Here is a 21,263-nt window from a genome sequence, read left to right as displayed (position 1 = left end):
GCCTCCTCGCTTCAAGGCAATTATCCCATCGCGGTGAATGAATCAAACTCGCGGAGGAGAGGAAGAGGAACCAAAGCGCATCGCTTCCTTCTGCATTATACTCAAAGAAATATATAGGTCTCATTGTGTGGGGAGGAAAATAAATCCTGGCTTTTAGAATTAACAGGCTATTTCACAAATAGCCCCAAATAACTGCGGACTGACTGTGGGGTGGGGGGGGGGGGGGGGGGCGGCAAAATAATAGTGCGATGATGACGGGCAAATCAGTTAAAGACATTGACAGATACCAAGCCGTCCTCAACTCTTTACTAGCCCTGGAAGATAATAAATTCTGCGCAGACTGTGAATCAAAAGGTAGGTCATTATATTTATATGTAATGTAATGTAATGTTATGTTATGTTATGTTATGTTATGTTATGTTATGTTATGTTAATAATGTGATGCCAATGTGTTTTCTAGCTGTATACTAGGCTACTCTACTTGACACGACACGCGGCGTTGGCTATATGCCTCAAATCAATACTGCTACAGTACTGACACAGTCAGTGACACGCGGGGGATATCATTATACCTTACAAACGTTACTGAAGATGCATCATGAGTGACTCAGACTCAACCTCTTTTTCAAGGCTTGGAGAAGAATGCCGTGCTCCTGCTGCCCCCCCGGCTGGCTGCATGCATACATTCTCCATCCCGGCCAATTATATTGTAGCCTACGATGCTGCAAGAACGTCAGGTCCCACGAGGATGTTCCTCTTATTCCGTATAGGCTAAAAAAGAGTAAAGAATAAACCATGCTCCCTGCACTGACTTTGAGTCGCCCTGTACAATGTGTTCCCACTTCCCAGGGTGAGACTCTCAGTAGCAGGTGTGTGTGTGTGTGTGTGTGTGTGTGTGTGTGTGTGTGTGTGTGTGTGTGTGTGTGACTTGTAACTCTAGAACATTGAGTTTTTAACTGTGTAGGCCTAGTAGTGTGTATTCGTGCATGTGAGCCTTCACTTGCCACACACCATTCTTTCTGTGTAGGTATATACCGTAGGTCAATAACCTCAATGAAAGGAAAGGCCGTGGACTCTGTAACCTGCTGTTTGCTTGTTTTCTTTTGACACGTGTTGTCTGGTTGAGAAGAGAAAGGATAATGATTAAGCTAATCGAGACATCACAAGTTCCTTATATTGATGTTTATGTATGTAGGCCTATAGTCCTACATTTTATTTCCACATATCCAACAATGCCAATATAGGCCACCACACATTCACACACGTGCTGATGTTTGTAGGCTACCATCATCACTTTACACTACCATGTTCTAAACTTGGAAAACAAGCTCCAAATTCCAATAATGATGTATTGTGTTTGGGCACCTGAGCAGTAGTCCATGGTGTGCAATCATTGGACATAATGGGCAGGAAAAACAAGTCCCACTTTGATTTCAGACACATGATAACTGATGAAACTGATGAATGTATAATTGATTGTAATTACAATTTCTAATCTATTACTAGTGTTGAGTTATTTTCCAGCTCCACCTTATCTATTCTTCCTTTGAACCATGAGAAACTTCAATCAATCAAGACCACCCAAAAGTATTTCTCTCTGGGGAAACCAGAGAGGAAGAGACCTTAAAGAATTTCACACAGGAATACCATGTAATGCAGTCAGATCTTTAGTGAAGTCTTCTGGTTCAAGCGTTGTTACAAGAAATGTCAAGGAAGTAGGAGAGAGAATTCTCCGTACTGTAAGTGTTCTGAACCCAGTTACATCATTTTGCACAAACCTATATACTGGAAAACATGTCATAGATACAGAATTCAGCTGTCACATTGCAATAGGTCGAGAGGTGGTTATCAGAGTACAGTGTCATGAGCGTCCGATAGTCTGAATCCTGTTTTTGACTTTAATCACGTCCCGTGATTAGGATTCTGTTGTTGACTCTTTATCTCATTGGGTGAGAGGGTGTTTTTATCCTCATCTTTAGGGCAAAGTTGTGTGTCAGGTCGTACTCCATTTTTCAATCTGGAGTGGGCGACAGCTGATAATAGAATTAATACAATGCAAATATAGATATAACATCACTGGGTGACAGGGCAGTCCTGTACACCAAATACAAGGTCTTTTTTAACATAGTAATAAGATGTGAACATAAAATACCAAAGAAAATATCCATCAACTAGTCTATCCAATTCCAACATCCATTAATCTCCCAAAAGATCGTAATTGGGAGATTGATATGGGAGTACTCTGGTGATGGTAGTGGTGGGGGGGTAAATAGCCAAGTAATCTAATGGATTTTCACAATCATTTAATAACTAGAAACAGCAGCATGTCATGTTTAGAAAAAAAGGAACTTAGGCTAAACTGATGGATGCATGATGCTACTCTGCCTCAGGTCTCCATGCTAGAACTTTGACAGGCAAACACAGAACACACAGCGGTAGACATACAATGATGACCAAACAGACAGATAGAGACACAAGCAAACAGAGGTATTATTACACACACACACACACACACACACACACACACACACACACACACACACACGCACACGCACACGCACAAACATGGGGAAGTAACATGGGGAGCAATCAGTCTAAACATGCTGTTGTGTCAACACTTTATAACCATTTGTTTTTTTGTTTGTTTTTTACCTTTCAAGATGAGAACCCCTTTTGGGGTAGTTGTTGCTGTGTAGAGTATAGCAAGATGAGATCATTCTTTTTGGTAATTTTCAAATAAATATTTGATTTCTTTCAGAAAACATAGGTCAGGATTTAGAGGGTATCCCTATTGGTATTGGGCATGTCATTATCTGTGAAAACTTTAAAGGTCCCTCAAATGTTCAACGAATTTCAAAAACAACTCAGACATAAAAAATAAATAAATACAAGTTGTAGATGTATTGTAGATCATACATTTTTGCTATTGTTCACATCATATGACAAAGCATATTTGTTCGTCTGTTTGTCAATGTCTACCCTTCATGACTGAAGCAGATTTAACAGGTGATATCAATAACTGATCATTTATTATTTATTGTATTTCCTGGAAAGCAAAAGGCAATCCTGCTAATGTTTTACACAGTCGGCCTAAAATAAAATGGACATATAGACAGTCAGGTGGACAAATGGAAAGGCGGTTAGGCTACAGATGGAGAAACCAGATGTCAAAGTCAACTGCAAACTGGTAGTCGGACAAGGAGGCTGGTGTATATAGAGACATGTGGTCCAGTGGACAGGCAGATACATACGGATACAGGCAGACAGACTGACTGACATGCGTTGTTTGACCTCCAGCCGGTGACATGACCGCTATACTTCTCTCCTGTCTTTTCTGTCATACAGTAGATAGAGTGACTGGAGACCCCAGCATTTGTATTCTGGGGGAAAACCATCACAGTAAATACCTGATCTGCAAGCTCACATATTTTAGGGTTAAGTGAATAAAGCAAGGTCTGCTGCAACCAAATATACACTAAAATCCTGTGTGTGTGTGTGTGTGTGTGTGTGTATAGTGTTTAATGTCTGAAAATTGACCCGTAAGGGTTGGCTGGTTAGTGAATGTGTGCTAGCCCATTGGCCTGGCTGACGAAAACAGCTTCATCCAACATTATTGAATGAAAGCTGTTCAAACAGCACTGTCTGTTCAGCAGTGGTTGTCAACATGCCCCCCCCCCCCCCGGTGGGTGATTAGAATCCAAATGGAGAGTTTATAATAATAATAATAATAATAATAATAATAAAGCTTTATTTGTATAGCACCTTTCATGACATGGAATGGAGCTCAAAGTGCTTTACAGAACAATGGAGAAGAAAAAGAAAAGAAAAGCAAGACATAAAACATTAAAATAATAGCAGTAATGCAATACAGTGAGGACATGAATAACAAGGAATAATGTAAAATATCAATTAAAAGCAAGAGTGTAGAAGTAGGTCTTGAGCTGTGCTTTAAAAATGTCTACAGAGGCTGATGATTTTACCACCCAATCTACCATTTGAATGTAATTCCTGTCCATTGAATGGGATGATTCATAGTAGATTGGGGTCCCAGAGATTAAAAAAAGAATAAAAAAGATAATTGGATCCCCATGGTCTTTAAAGTGGGGGTTGTTGAAAGTAACAAGGTTGAGAAGATCAATAGCCGGGGAGCCACAGGCCCAAAAGCTCAACGGTTAAGGATTAACCTGTGATGTCATGACATACTTTTTATTTGTGTTTTTTCTATTCACTTGGTCATTAAGGTCTACAGAGAGGTCTGCTCTGCCGGAAACATCGCAAAAAGAAGTCTACAACCAAGGCAAAATTTCATCATGCTTTAAGTAGCATGTGACATGTCAAACTAGGGGGTTTTCATGATTCTGATTCCATTCCAAGCATTAGTTTTGCACGAAAAACACTCCTTGGCCTAAATTTGGCCATATCCACTTGTCCAAATGTGCTGCCCTCATCACATTTGTGATGACGGCTATGAGTGTTTCTCGTGCAAAACTAATGCTTGGAATGGATTCAGAATCATGAGAAACCCATAGTTTAACATGTCACATGCTACTTAAAGTATGATGAAATGTTGCCTTATATTGATTGTCTATGGTGGGGTATACAAAAATGGCCATAACGTTTTTTCGCGATATTTTCGGCAGAGCAGACCTCTCATTCTGTGGACCTTAATGACCAAGTGAATAGAAAAAACACAAAAAAAAGCATGTCATCATAGGTCCTCTCAAATCTTTGGTGCTGGCTCCCCGGCTATACTGTCATAGACTAGAGTAACATGGTTCATAACAACAGCCTTTGACTGGAAAGGTTTCTTGTTACCACACATTGCTATCTGTGTCTAGGGAGGTACTTAAGCCTGATTCATACTGTGTGTGCACCAGTATTGCGCGCCCAAAATAGCCAATCTACAAGCTCACAATACATCATGTCACAACGCAATGTGAGCTTGTAGATCGGCTATTTTCATTGTGTGGCGCCGTTGTACGACGAAGGATAAATTAACCATTAGAGCCATGGAAACATTTCAGTGGGAATGGGATACACACAAACAAACACACACACGCACGCGCACGCACGCACGCACGCACGCACGCACGCACGCACGCACGCACGCACACACACACACACACACACACACACACACACACACACACACACACACACACACACACACACACACACACACACACACACATTTCAGCATTTGTGTCTCATATACCAATAGAGTCTAGACTGAAATCGGAACAGGTCCTAAACCAACAGAGTTGAGATGCCTGTGTTTATGTATGTGAACATGCATGTGTGTGTGTGTGTGTGTGTGTGTGTGTGTGTGTGTGTGTGTGTGTGTGTGTGTGCGTGCGTGCGTGCGTGCGTGCGTGCGTGCGTGCGTGCGTGCGTGCGTGCGTGTATATGCTCATGCATTCCATTGTTATTTTGATCAATGTTTGCCTGTTATCTTTCCTACCAGGTAGGAGAGACGACAGGCAAATGTTGATCAAAATAACATTCTTCAACATTCTCTATTTGTGTAGACTTCTTGAAATGCAGATATTTAACAATAATTTAACTCTTGAGAGGGTCCATTTGATTTCATTTTACATTCTCAACAGTTAAAGTTCTATAAGGGTCAATTTGACTCTCCACCATTTAGCTGGGGACCACCTGGAACCACTGGTGGTCCCTGGACCACTGGTTGAAAACAACTGTTAACACATTATGTATAATTATACAGTATGTACTATGGAAATCAAAATAAAAGACATGCAGTTGACCGTGTACATTTCACCCTGGCCTACTCTCAATCACACATTGTGGTGATTGAGTGGCTGGGGTGAACATAAATCTACATAACTCATGTAGTACACAGAAAATTAGTGTTCATTCAACTCTCAAGAGTGTACAAATGGAACCATTTTGGTTCCATCTGTACACTCTTGTTAGTGGGCAGATGGAACCAGAGTTGAAGAGTTGAATTAACACTGAGGATTTTGACTGTGTAGTAACAGCCTATATATAAGCCCTTTGATGATGCGATGGGAGCCTCAAACACTGTAAGACACTCACTGTGACACTGAGCACATACACTACCACAGGCTATTTTAATTGAATCCCACCAGCACCTCCTCACTCCTGACTCTCCCTAAAGGCCAAATTATACGTTCTATCTCTCAGCATGTGCCGTGAAATCCCAGAGTGTTCATTTAACTGAGGGTCCATATTTACAGTTGGGAGTTAGACGAACACCTCAGCTAGGTGGCCAAATTATCAATAAGAAAGAAGCAATAATTGTGTAAATAGCTCACAACTTGTGTCTCACTTAGTTTTGAGCTTGTAGATCTGCTATTTTCACAATATGTATCTATGGAAACAAGTCAAGTGGTTTTTATTCTGTTCCACTGTCAGTAGAAGGGTTGCTTGCCAGAGATTTCACCAATTATCTAATTAGCACATTCAGTTGAAGGTGGTACTATACATGGGAAGTGTAATATAATACACTTCCCATGCAAAATGTCCCTACAGCACACATGCACACACGCGCACACACACACACACACACACACACACACACACACACACACACACACACACACACACACACACACACACACACACACACACACACACACACACACACACACACACACACACACACACACACACACACACACACACACACACACACACACACACACACACACACAGAGAAACCCATCAGCATTAATGCATTTATACAGGTCCACCCCAAGTGGTGTTTTCAGCCATATGGTGTTGGACAGGGCTTTTGTCTAATCTTGTTTGCTTTGTGCTTTGACATAGATTACTGTGTGGTTTGTTTGGGCGTAGAAACGGGAAGTGGCTGAAGGTATACTGTCTGCATCGTTTGTAGTGGGTGCTTTCACCAAATTCACCTGTGCCACACACAAGAAAACATCCACAAGCAGCACAGCAGGTGGACTGAAACTATCCCAGAAACCCAAAAGCTTATGGATAGTGGCAACTGGCAAGATGAGAGAATCACACACAGTAAAATCCCATGTTCGTTTACACAGTAGGTCGACAGGAAACGTGGAGAGAGATGGGGGGAAGACACGCAACAAAGGTCGCCTGGATCGGGACTCGAACCCGTGCCTGGACCGCTAGGCCGGCCTGGGCCACCTGCTGCTATTTTTATCTGCTGGAAAGGTTATCCACCTGCACAAGAAAAGAAGCATTGCTGCCTGTGCCTTCCATAGTGTTACAGTATTTATTTATCCATTGCTATTTATCTATTATATGTTTTAATGCACCTTGGACCTTGTATATTTGATTTGACCGTGTATTGCTGACAGTTTAGGTGCCAGTTATTGACTACGCACTCTCTTTGTACTGTATCTCCCATAAATGATTCCTCCACTTCCTCATAATGTCCACACCTACTGTGATGACTCTTATCTCAGCAAGTATAGAGCGTGGCGCTAATACTTTCAAGGTTAAGGGGTTGTACGTCCACCGGGACATTCTCAAAAAGCCTGCAGACACTCCCAGGCTGCCTAATAGCATGGGTCTAAAAGCATTCGACCACATGGATATCCTTGTGTTAGCAAATATGTCAGTCGCTTATGCTACGGCAGACTGCACCATAATGGGGAGATGGGAAGAGAGAGAGGGCAAATCAGGTGATTGTTGGCGTCTGTCTCTCGACCCTACCCTCAAAGGGTTTCGAGTGTTTGTGTGCGTACAAGGAAGGGGGAGGGGGGCTTCCTTGTATTGTCTCCATCGCTCTCGTGTTCATGTTTACACCCGAGGGTCACCATGGCGATATTACTCCCTTTCCATCCACGGTCCCGCCCCGCTCTCTGTCATCCTTCCACCGGTTGGTGGTATAGTGGTGGTTCTCCTGAAACCAGGAGATGATAATGATTGGCTGCCTGTAGGAGAGGCTGGGTGCCCCCTCCCCCCTCTCTCTTTCTGGCCAAGTTGGCACTGAGTCACATTGTAAACGCAGGAGGTTGGCACGGTTACCGCTTCAATGTCACCCCTGCCCTGCCCTGTCTGGAAGTGACACAGCACTCTTCTGGTCTGAACGCTATGCTAACTGTGTTGGCTCTGATGTTGACTTGACACACTTTTCAATTCATGTAGCGCTTCTCAAAACAAGCCACACAAAATAAATAATATAAATGCATGAGTGTGACAAATTACAAAAGACGCAAAAGAAAAACAGGCAGCGCTGCTTGGTAATTGCTTCAGTAGTGTAGTAAACATTTCTGTTTGATTGCTGATTGCCGGTGGTGTTCTGACCCTCCCCCCATCAAACAAAAATGTTTGGTCAAACCATGTGACTCCCAATGGAAAAGCATTGTGCGGCCATTAAAATAAAAAAAATAACAAACATTTGGCTGATACGTGTGAATGAGCTGACTCATCACATGATCACAATCCACTGATTGTTTATGATTTTCACAACCCTTTAATGGCATGACATTTGTTTGGTCACTGGGGCAGAAACACTGAATACAATGACTACAAATGGCACATTTATATAGCGCCTTTATCCAAGGCACTTTACATAGATTGTGCATTACATTCACCCATTCACACACACACTCATACACCGATGGCAGCGGAAACCATGCAAGGCACCAACCGGCACATCAAGGGCAATTCAGAGTCTTGCTCAAGGACACTTTGACGCTAACTCTGAGGGAGCCCGGGTTCGAACTGGCAACCCAGCCACTCTACCCCTGAGCCACCCCAAGAGTCTAGACTACCTAGTAGAGTATGTATCTATATATGAATACAATGACCACAAGAGTCTCCTGTGGCTCAGGAGGTATAGCAGGTCATCCAATGATCCATGGGTCGGCGGTTCGAATAATATATACCGGTACTTATAAATATATACTTTTTTCAAAATGCATTAATTGATAGCCTAAAATGTTCTGTAAAGTGGTAATTGGAAGGTCATCAATAAGTGTCCATCTGCTGAGCTGGTTCTGCTTATGCTGTTTCTTACTGGGTCACTGAGAAGCCTTGGGCTTTCTGGCTTAGTTCTGTGGCTGAAGGCTGTGTAGCAACAAGGACATGGGAAGGCACTAGCCTACTTCACTGCTCTCACTGTTTATTTAAATTTAGAATAAGGGGTTTGTTCTGTTTAGATTGTACATTGTGTAATGTGTATTGGCTGAGGGGAGGGGAGGGGAGCTGAGGGGAGGGGAAGGGACAGGGCCCAGTGATGACAGTTCCCCTGAAGGATAATCCCAGCACCTGCAGGGACCACCATTTATCCTAGTGGGATATGGGCTAATGAGCCACACATGCACCTGCTCATGTGTGTGTGTGTGTGTGTGTGTGTGTCTCTCTGTCTGTTTGTGCGTGCTGTGTATGTGTGTACCGTACCGTACTGTAAGTGGGTGCATGCATGCACACTTGTCTATGCAAACAGTGAATGTGTTCCCCTACCGAATCCCAGCAGGTGATTAAACAACTAATGTACAGTACACCATTTGGCATCTATATGAGACCACTATAAAACCATCACTTTCCGTTTTGTCCGTCCGTGGTTTTAACTCGTCCACCGATTCTGTTTTCTCTTCAACTGATATAAACACAGCTGTACATTTGCCAGGCGGATGATTCATTCATTCACATATACTCGCACTCTGCCACTCTGAAGCGTGCCTTTTAAATCGGGTACACACTGCTATCTGTGAGTCAAACCCAGCTAGTCGGTGTGTCCGCCAACATGAAGGTCTTGGCATTCTTTCTCTGACAAAATAAACAAGAAGGTTTACACAATGTCCGCTCTCTGCGGGGGAAGAAAGGCTTTCTGACGGCCTTGTGTAAGGCAGCAGTGATGCAAACCTGCCTGTCTTGTTTGTTTTCTCCCACACTTCTTGACTCATGCATCACAAACTAAATAAAATGTTGCTTTTACATAGATTGTGCATTACATTCACAAACACATTCATACACCGATGCCGGAGGAAACCATGCAAGGCACCAACAGGGCTCATCAGGAGCAATTAGGGGTTCAGTGTCTTGCTCAAGGACACCTCAATACTAACTTCCGGTTGCCATGCGGCCACTCTACCCTGAGCCATTGCCGCCCTAAATAGACTCATGAGTCCTCAAGCAGCCACAAAAGGGAAATTTAATTCGCACACCGCTTATGAAAAGGCTTGACCTTTTCAATAGCAGTGTGTGTTTTATTGTTGCATTGCTGTTTGACCTGCAACGGCCAATTTGTGTGAGCATGCGTGTTGTCAAGTTAAGTTAACAAAACCAAATAGCTGGAGTGCTCGTTTGGTGCTTCATAGTGAGAGAAGGAATGAGATCGTGGCCCAGCAGACTCTTATATAGAGGGAAATCCAGGTGGGCCAGATTTCCACTGATGACACTCTTAGCCCCTAATCACTCTGGAGAATCAGATTAGTAACCATGACAACCAGACAGACAACTTCAGGGTTGTCTTCCCTAAAACATGGTCATATCATGGGCCTATAGAGCGTCGCAGTCCCTCCCCCTTTCAGAACAACGAGTGGCCCAGGAAATGAATCGCAATGCATTTGTCCCATAGGCATTTCGTGCTTTATTTATTTAAAGACCTTTTAAGCGTCGTACGAAGCCAACTCTTGTCGTGACAAATCATGACAACACACACAATATTTTGGACCAAACAAATAATTACAAAGAAGAAAAACAACAAAAAAAGGGTTGTAACCTGCCGTTTTTTTCTACTTTCTACGGCTCTGTAGTAACGCTAGCATTATGGGCATGCCGATACTTTTGTTCATTCGCCCCAAATGCTGAGCATTCATAAAAAGCACTGCTGTTTTTCCTTTGGGTGAGGCGCCGTTCTGGACAAAAGTCAAGCTACTGTAAGTCGAGATCGAAAGAGGAAGAGCAATTTGATTTGGATGTTGGTGCCAGCATGGCGTCTCATAGATTCCCATGGTCATTCAAAACCATTGAAATTCCTATCATAATGAAAAATAAAAATGCTATGTATTTATTGTGCAGCATTGTGGGGAAGGGAAAGAGAGAGCCAGGATAAATGGGGAAAGAATGTCACAGAAAGATATATTTTATGGAGACACACACACACACACACACACACACACACACACACACACACACACACACACACACAGAGAGAGAGAGTTGGATGGATGGATTGATGTGGGAATAGATTAGAGAGGTCTGGGAAGGACAAATAGAAATAACTAATTCCAGTGCTAAATCTTTTCTTGGCATTTCTCTACTCATTTTACTCATTCTCTCCCGACACTCCCTCTGTTTCTGTATCTCGTCCCTCGTCTCTTCTTTCTGTCCCTCCCTCTCCCCATTTCCCTCCCCCCCCTCTCTCTCCCAGTGCCAGTGTTTAGAGCTCGGTTAAGTAGGCTTTGCTCAGTAATTCTACTATTATTAGCCAGCATGCTGAAACCAGGCAGTCAGGTTGGTGGCTACTGATTCTTGGTCTGTTAGTCAGACTATCTTATCTATCTTTCATAATTGTTTGTGCACATAATAGGAAGATCAATGACTGTGCGCTTGCATTGTCAATTGTTTTTTAACCACACGTTAGTAATTAAATTGTTCTCAGCAACGAGAACAATTAGTCAGAGAATGTAATTTGACAGCACATGCCCCGCATAGGATGCAACTCAGACAAGAGACCAGTTTGTCTTACTTACAAACTGGGCCCAGCGTTTCCCCTGTCGCCACGCAGGGGAAGATTTTGCATGAAGGTTTCTGTTTCCGAAAATGAACTTCCTCTTTCATTAGCATAGAATGGCCCTTCTTTGCACATCCTCCTTAACCCCCCCCCCCATCTGACATCAGCAGTCAGCTCTTCACAGAGAGAGCCAAACCAAATGCTGCTCTTCCATCTAGTGCTAAAAGGTGTGTACTGCATGCATCAAGGAGCAGAAGAGAAGTATAGGCAATATGCAGTGTACACTGTACAACAGTGGTTTTCAACCAGTGGTCAGGGGAACACCAGGGTCTATTTGGTTTCATTGTACGCTCTCAAGAGTTACATTATTGTTAAACATCTGCATTACTTCATTTGCCAGAAGTTTACACAATTAGAGACTGTAGAAGAATTGTTATTTTGATAAACGTTTGCCAAAAGCATGGAATTGTAGACAAAATCTTATCCAACGACAACAAAATATTCTTTCGTTTTGGGTCATCAAATGGTGGTCCGTGGCTCAAAAGCCGAATATATAATGGGACTTGAAATGAACCGGGTTGAAAACCACTGCTGTACAACATCCAGTCAGCCTGCAGCGAAGAGGAGAAGGGAGGGTGGGAAGAAAAAGAGGGAAGGCCAAGAGGAGAGAGATGAGAGACACCAAAGCTCTGGCATTCTCTTTGAAGCAGACTGCATTTTCCAAAAGAGGGTCGTTGCGTAAGATTAGCAGAAAAAAATACCAAGGAGCAACATAATAAATGATCTTCTCACCCCCCAAGGTGCACCGCCACCTACTGTAGAAATGGTAAATGGTAAATGGTGCATTTATATAGCGCCTTTATCCAAGGCGCTTTACAGAGATTGTGCATTACATTCACCCATTCATACACCGATGGCAGCGGAAACCATGCAAGGCACCAACTAGCACATCGAGAGCAATTAGGGGTTCAGTGTCTTGTTCAAGGACACTTCGACAGTAACTCTGGGGGAGCCCGGGTTCGAACTGGCAACCTTACGGTTACCATCCAGGCACTCTACCCCTGAGCCACCGCCGCCCCGTAGAAGAAGGAAGACGCACGCGCGCAAACCAATCAGATACAGCAACAGAGCAGCAATACAATCACTAAAACAGTGGCGCAATTGTATGCCCACATAATAAACATACAAAAGTAGGGTACCAATTAGCCTGAGCTAACGCGTTAGGTTTCTACCTTACTGGTCTAGAGGGGCGGATCTCGGCTGAGATTTGCACACGCCCTGATTGGTTCACCGATCTGTCCGTCAGCCCCCCGGTCCCTGCTCTCCCCCCCCCCCCAGTGCAGCACTACGTCACATCATTTGGAGCGACGCCCACCCGGAAGGGTTGACTCCCACTTCTAGAACAGAGTGGCCAATGCGGTTCCCCAGGCTTTCATTTTTTGCGCTGACGAAAATGAAAGCCGTGCGTGTGTGTGTGTGTTTGTGTGGGCCTCTCATTTTTATTTACATATTTTCTTTTTAAAGACATTATTGTTCAAACCACTGCAGTAATCAGTGGGCTAGGACTCTCCAAAATCGTCTGTGCTTTAGCTCTCACTGTCTCGTCTCACTATCAGCTATGTAGGCTGTAACACTTGGTGGATCCTATTATGTGTCAGTACACACAGGATTTACACGGGATTATAGGCGAGGAATCCCTGCTGAATTCCAACTCACAAATGAGGTTTTGGGCTCAACCCGTCTATAATTGGACTCAAATTAATCTGTCTTGTTCATGTCGCTCTTCGTTCCCCCCTTCTCAAAAATCCCCGTAGCAGCATACTCTCATCCTCTCAAAGTGTGTCTCTATTAACCTCTTCGAAGCTCTTCACCGTCTAAACATTTTGCTGTGATGTTTGCCTGTTTATTCTGGGTCAGTGTGTCTAGTGTCTAATGTTTCGTGTCAAGAGAGTTTGGTATGAAGATCCTGTTATTCTCGCTCTCTGCCTGACGTCTAATCTCCTCTTCACCATTCTTGTCCACTAGGTCCGAGGTGGGCGTCATGGAACCTGGGGATCTTTATTTGCATCCGCTGCGCAGGGATCCATCGCAACCTCGGGGTGCACATCTCCAAGGTCAAGTCGGTCAACTTGGACCAGTGGACGCAGGAACAAATCCAGGTCAGACTCAACAACAACAACAGGCCCACAACATTGACACCATGCATGCTAGGTACACGACTGCCCCAGAGTGTTGACTTGACACATGCTATTATAGTTATACTTCACTAGTAAGAGACCACACCAACTGCTCAAGATTAGGCAGTATCAAACAGGTAAGAGATGACATAAGAGGTGTATTTATGCTGTGGGGAATGTTACGTGATTGGCTGTGAGACTATACGCAGGTGAACTTGATAAGGAGATAGAGAATGGGAGTGATTAGGTAGAGGTGGTATCTACTCCTGAACCTGCGTTGAACACAACTTCATTAGTAGTAGCATGTGTCACGTCAACACTCTGGGGCATCTAGACTAGTAGTATAGACCGATTCACAGAGGGTTTCCTGGGTGCGGCCATTACTGAGGTGTACCATTGAGTGCAGCAGCACTGATTAGCTACACCTGGCCTACGGAGCACCTGCTCCATGGATTACCCCTCAGTAATCCAGTAATGGCCGCGCCCAGGGCACCCCTCTGTGAATCGGTCTATAGATGCATGACAGAGGTTGGTTAAAATGAACACTCCTGCCATCCTGATCAAATTAAGGAGGTAGCTGGTTCCAGTTTTCCTTTTGGCTCAAGTCATGATCACACAGCTGCTTTGTGCTTGTCTGCCATCAGTGTGTTCAGGAAATGGGGAACGCCAAGGCCAGACGTCTCTACGAGGCTTTCTTACCTGAGTGCTTCCAACGACCAGAGACGGACCAGTATCCCTACCACTGTGTGTGTGCGTGTGCGAGCGAGCGCATGTGTGTGTGTGTGTGTGTGTGTGTGTGTGTGTGTGTGCGTGTGTGTGTGTGCTGCGTGCGTGCGTGCGTGCATGCGTGCGTGCGTGTCCATGTGCGTGTTTGAGAGAGAGAGTGAGTGAGCTGAAGCAATACAGCACCTAGGAAATTGTCTCCTTGACAGACTGTGCAGGTCTGCAGAGATCTTCATCAGGGACAAGTATGATAGGAAAAAATACATGGACAAGGTTATTGACATCCAGATGCTCAGGGTGAGTGTCCACAACACGCACGCACGCACGCACGCACGCACGCACGCACGCACACACACACACACACACACACACACACACACACACACACACACACACACACACACACACACACACACACACACACACACACACACACACACACACTGTTGTTTGCAAGTGATCAGATCGGATTAGTGTATTCAGACATCGTCAATGCACCTGCGTTAGTTATTGTTCTCTCTGTGTGTGGACTGTAGAAAGAGAAGAGTTGCGACAACATCCCCAAGGAGCCGGTGGTGTTTGAGAAGATGAAACTGGTGAGGCTGTTTCCCTGTTGTGTTTGTACTCTGCACAGTGAAATGATCCGTGTCCTGCTGTTTACAGCCATCTGCATAATTGGTGCTGATACTTGTCAGCACAGACGTATTCACAGCCACAGTGTTTTATTTGCCTTCTGTCTGTTGGCTGCTGTGGCAGAAAAAAGAAGCGAGTCCGAGGACACTACAGTACCCGTCTGTTACAGATCTGCTTGGATTGGGTATGCTGTTGCACACACGCACGCACGCACACACGCACTCCAAATGCCCATTCACGCACATACACACAGTACATGTATACAGTGATATGGCAAATTAGCATATACTGTCAAGAGCAGCGCTAATGATCTGCTCGTACGCACGCACGCACGCACTCACGCACGCACGCACGCACGCACGCACGCACGCATGCACACACACACACACACACACACACACACACACACACACACACACTCCATGCTCAACATTACACTTGCAAATCAGTTGATCCTGTCATGCTTCCCTTATTCGCTGCTACTGCTGCTATAAGACGGCCCTTCCCCCAGCCCCTCCCCCAGCCCAGCGCTGTCCAACGGTGTGGCGTCTCTTTCAGAAGACAAAGGCAGCGCGGCGGCGTCGGCGTCGGCCCTGGATCTGTTCAGCCCACTGCCAGCCTCCTCCTCGGCCTCCGCCATCCAGACCGCCGTAAGAGACACATACTACATGCATCAGTGATGTCAAGTTTTGATTGATTGAATGATGATTGATGATTGATTGATTGATTGATTGTAGTTTATTAGAAAGAATGTATAACAAACACTCAAAAGGGATAGCAGGGATTCCATTTAGGCCCTATGTATTCAAGTAACTAAGTCAATTTACTTAAGTTCTGTACTTAAGTACAGTTCTGAGGTGTTTGTACTTTACGTGAGTGTTTCCAAATATCCAATACTTTTGCTTCTACTCCACTACATCTCAGAGGCAAATGTTGTACTTTTACGCCGCTGCAATTATTTTAAATCTTTAGTTACTTTAGTTACTATTACAAAAGATAATACATGAACCATAGCCCTTTCGGCCATTTGAAAATAGGTGATCTACAAGCTGCAGATCTGCTATAAGATGTTTAGACATTTGAAATTTTGAAATGGGACGTTCTGCATAATGAGTAGCCTACTTGAGTACTTAAGCACATTTTGATGCCAATACTATTGTACTTTTTACTCAATTACATTTTGAATTCCAGACTTATACTTGTAACAGAGTATTTCTATATTGCAGTATTGATACTTAAGTAAAGAAAATGTAGTACAATTTCCACCACTGCATATGCATCAGTGCTTCTCAAACGTTTTCATGGCAAGGACCCCCAAATGGATTTGGACGCAGCAGACCCCCATCTCAAAATGTATCGTGCCTCCCATACAACATTGTTATCAAAAATGTTTCAAAAATTCTAAGAATTTAGGAAAATAAGCAGAGCTTGCATCACATCGCAACGCATTGTGAGCTTTCTTTTTTCCAAATAGCCGATGTATACAGCATCTGTTGTGGTTAAATTGTAATAGTAATACATGTAGCTACTGCTACTGCCATTACTGCATCAAAAGTAATCAACATAGTACTGTATAAAAACTTGTCAAACATTGGCCAAATTGTGAAATAATATAAGAAAGAGGCAACAATTTATTGAAAATAGCCGATCTGGCCCAGACGGTTAGTTCAACCGTCTGGGCACCTGAGCCAGCCTGACAGCATGCCGCGGGTTCGACTCCCGATTCCCGACGGCCTTCCTCTCTCCCGATCTCCTGTCAGACTACTTTCATCCTATCATTAATAAAAGAAGAAAATAGCCGATCTACAAGCTCACAACACCTCACGTTGCAAGGAGCTTGTAGATTATTGTTGTGAGCTTCAATCTTCTATTTTCACAATATTCATGTGTGCAACCGAGTCCAACTAAATTGCCTCAATTAAGTGCTTGTCAGGGTGGGAGGGTTGAGGCCTGAAAAAGTTGAGAACCATTGGCCTAATGCATATCAAACAGGGGATCCTTTAAATACAAATAAATAAAAAAGAAGGTAGAATGTGCTGTATTTGGTTATGTTAGAGCATTGCTCCTCTGGTTCCGCTGCAGCCTGTGTCGAGCTCCATGCCCAGAGTGGCTGCCTCTGTCCCCGACAACCTCAGTTTGTTCCTGGACCCGGCAGCCAAAACTGAAGAGGGTACTGTCAAAAAACTGTCCAAGGACTCAATCCTGTCTCTGTACGCATCCGCACCCTCTGTCTCTGCCCATGGTAAGAACTCTCAAATGACCCACGGTCTCAAGTCAAGATGCATATAGTCAAATATGTCTTTGTATCTACATGTCAACCTGAAGTGCTATAGGCCTACATTGAGTCAAGGGGCACCAAGGACGATTGTTTGCAGTTTGGTGCATGATGGGGGATTAGAGATATAAACAGAAAGAAAAATTCCCGGGAGGAGGACTTGTGTCTAAAAGTGCATGTGTGATACAATGGAGAGCATGTTATGTATACAGTAAGTGTCTTTACTAGTTCTCCATGCAAGTACACACACACACACACACACACACACACACACACACACACACACACACACACACACACACACACACACACACACACACACACACACACACACACACACACACACACACACACACACACACACACACACACACACACACACACACACACACACACACACACACACACACACACGGTAGGCCCAATGCCCAAAGCAGGACAGCCAGGCAGAATAGTGTTCAAAAGCCATGGTTGGGTGTAATGCAGGTGAAGAGAGAAGACATCACAGACAGCCTGGCATGATGCAACACAAACAACGAGCCGACAAGGACTGACTGGGGAACAAGGCTAATATACACATGAGGGCTGATTACAAATGATATACACCTGGGGAAGATAACACACACACACACACTCGCCCGCACGCACACTCACACAAACGATGAAGGGCTAATTCAGCAAATGTCACAATGGCCATTGTGTTTTCAGCAGGACTGTACATGAACCAGATGGGCTACCCCACCCATCCGTACGGGTCGTACCATCATTCCCTGGCGCAGGCGGCGGCCGGGGGAGCTATGGGAGGAGGTACCATGATGGCGTCGCAGATGGCCATGGCAGGAGCACAGCAGCAAGGTGGAATGATGGCCGCCGTACCACAGAGCGGCATGATGGGACAGCAGAGTGGCATGATGGGAGGACAGGCTCCGGTCATGTCGGGGATGGTGCAAGGCATGATGGGAGTTCAGCAGAACAGCATGCTGGGACAGCAGCAGCAGCACAATGGCCTGATAGGGCAGCAAGGCATGCTGGGAGGTCTGAGCGGCCCACATCACCAGCAGCAGGGCTATGGAGTGCAACAAAGGCAGCAGCTACAGTGGAACATTGCCCAGGTATGTTGTGTTTGTCTTACAGTACTTGGCTCTCAAAGTGGCTCTCCGAGTGCCTTGAGGCGGGTCCTAAATGGACCTGTACAGTACAGGGGGGTCCTAAATGGACCTGTACAGTACACACACTGTGACTGTAAATGGACCTGTACAGTACAGGGGGGTCCTAAATGGACCTGTACAGTACAGGGGGGTCCTAAATGGACCTGTACAGTACAGGGGGGTCCTAAATGACCTGTACAGTACACACACTGTGACTGTAAATGGACCTGTACAGTACAGGGGGGTCCTAAATGGACCTGTACAGTACACACACTGTGACTGTAAATGGACCTGTACAGTACAGGGGGGTCCTAAATGGACCTGTACAGTACACACACTGTGACTGAGAGTAGATAACAACCTCCCATGGGGAACAGAAATAACAGAGCCCACCGATGGTGCTGGAGTGGCGGTGGGAGCAAACACAACAACCAGGAACCATATGCAGAGGAAGGCAGGAAGAAGCATGCATTCTCTAGCCCTTTCCACACCGGACAGAAGAAGCTGTGATGCGTGTGCGCAGCTGGTTTTTAGACAGCTGGCGGATGGGAATTAAGCTCCACCTCCGCGGACGATTGACGCGGAGGAGAGCGCTTCCGGGAATCTGGCCGTCGTGCAAGTCGTCCGCGGAAGTGGAGCTTCTTTTCCATCCACCAGCTGTCTATAAAACCCGGTTTTGAAGCTTATGTGCGCAGCCGAAGACGTGCGCGGCTCTTTGGATAGTGTGGCAGCACCTAATCTAGGGAGCTTAAATACCCCGCCCAATTGGTCAGCTGACTGCCACATCAGCGAATGACATGTGGGTCTTGCACACACTGAATACACCCACATAATAATGCAGCATATTAACCCCTTGAGTATATGTATGCGCCCTTGAGCACAGCATGAAACCCCTCGAGTATATCTGACTGAACTAACTCTGCAAGCTATATCATTTATGGAGCCCTTGGAATTAAAACGTTTGGGGGGGGATCTGCTATTTTCAAAAGATTTTGACACAAAAAAACCTATTTTCTCATCACACATCAGCCAATTAAAAGGAAATGTACATGATGATGCCAATACCTTTGTTCTTTTACTCAAGCACATTTTGAATTCTTGACTTTTCAAGTTGCAGTATTGATACTTTTAATTAATTAAGTAAAACATTTGAGTACTTTTTTCCAGCACTGAGCTTCAGAACAGAGTCTAATGTGTGTGTGTGTGTGTGTGTGTGTGTGTGTGTGTGTGTGTGTGTGTGTGTGTATGCTGTTGCCTCTCTCAGATGACTCAGCACGTGGCGGGCATGAACTTTTACGGAGCGACCACCAACGGCATGAACGGATACAGTGGCCAACAACACACGGGAGGACAGAGCACTCAGAACCCCACGCAGATGGCAGCGCAGGTCTGGAAATGATGTCACCGGTGTGGGTAAACGATGTAATGTCAGTCTGGCCCTCCGGGGGGAGCACCAGGGGGACGGATCCCAATGGACCCGCTGGTCTAGTAACTCTGAGAGTGTACGGTACGAGTGGAACCAAATGGCTCCCATTTGTACACACTGAGGCCCTTTTTCCACCGTTTGGTTCCCAATGGAAACAGTTCCAACGGTTCAGTTCTTTGTGGTTCTTACTTCTTAGTCCATGAGCCAGAGCTCCACAATTGGAAAGTTAATTGTGAATTGAGTTGGCAAAACCATACCTATATTAAATTGTCATCACCATGAAACTTCCCCAGTTGATTACTTAGGCTACAGGAAGACAATGATTTATTGTATTACAAATGTTATTTTTTAATATGCAAATGAGGCATTATATAGGAAAATATGCAAAACATAGAAAATATGAAAAAACTAAGTACTGTGGAAGGGTTATCATATATTAATGTACTTATATTGATCCTATAAACAATTTAATATAGGTATAGTTTTGCCCACTCAAGTCATAATTAACGTTCCAATTTTGGAGCTCTGGCTCATGGACTAAGAACCAAAAAGAACTGAACCATTGGGAACCAAGCGGTGGAAAAGGGGATCTCAGAGTAACAGACCCATAAAGGTCCATTATTATTCTGCCCCCTGGCTGGACCAGATATTGAGAAACAGCGATGCAATAGCTTGTTGACCGACATCGGAGCTGGAAAACGGAAACAAACTCTTTCGTTAAGACATTCTTTATATAGCAATGCAGGAAGAGGAGAGTAGAGAGAAGAAGGAGTCAGAAGAAAGAAGGAGAAGGAGGTTTCTTTGACGCCAGCTCTCCAGCCATACAATCTCTCCTCTCATCTACAGTTCAGCCACGCTTCGCTGATCTACAGCACTGGTTCCCAAACAGTGGGTCGGGACCCATTTATGGGTCACAGACACATTTTTATGGGTCCCTTATAATTTTTTTGTTTCCTACATTTTGTTTTTAATTATTATAATCATAAGCCATTAAAAAAAAAAAAAAAATCTAAAATAATTTCTTGAATAAGTAAAAGAAAATTCTTAAGAAATTCCAATTAGAAAACAAACCTTTAAGAAGTAGGGGAAATAGCCGATCTACAAGCTCACAGTGCGGCGCAAAGCGACGCATTGTGAGCTTGTAGATCTGCTATTTTCCTCGAGTTTGGGTGCCGAATGTCTAATTTATCTTTTCGGGTCACGGGCTAAAACGTTTGGGAAACACAGA

At 44.4% G+C, this 21,263-nt stretch overlaps 1 protein-coding gene across 1 annotated transcript; it reads left to right on the top strand.

Annotated features, from left to right (window-relative positions):
* Positions 1–248: 248 nt before the first annotated feature.
* Positions 249–20,985, top strand: smap2 (small ArfGAP2; the record flags this gene model as incomplete). Its single annotated transcript, XM_083766573.1, has 10 exons — positions 249–354; positions 13,679–13,812; positions 14,475–14,560; positions 14,772–14,850; positions 15,090–15,149; positions 15,310–15,370; positions 15,745–15,836; positions 17,269–17,428; positions 18,170–18,573; positions 19,874–20,985. 10 exons carry the CDS (start codon positions 249–251, stop codon positions 20,006–20,008), a joined length of 1,317 nt encoding a protein of 438 aa, XP_083622699.1. The 3' UTR covers positions 20,009–20,985.
* Positions 20,986–21,263: the final 278 nt, after the last annotated feature.

Source organism: Protomyctophum parallelum (genome assembly GCF_964188405.1).
Source record: "Protomyctophum parallelum genome assembly, chromosome: 1".
Lineage (NCBI taxonomy): Eukaryota > Metazoa > Chordata > Actinopteri > Myctophiformes > Myctophidae > Protomyctophum > Protomyctophum parallelum.
Note: the sequence above shows the minus strand (reverse complement) of the source record. Positions and strands in the feature narration are given on the sequence as shown.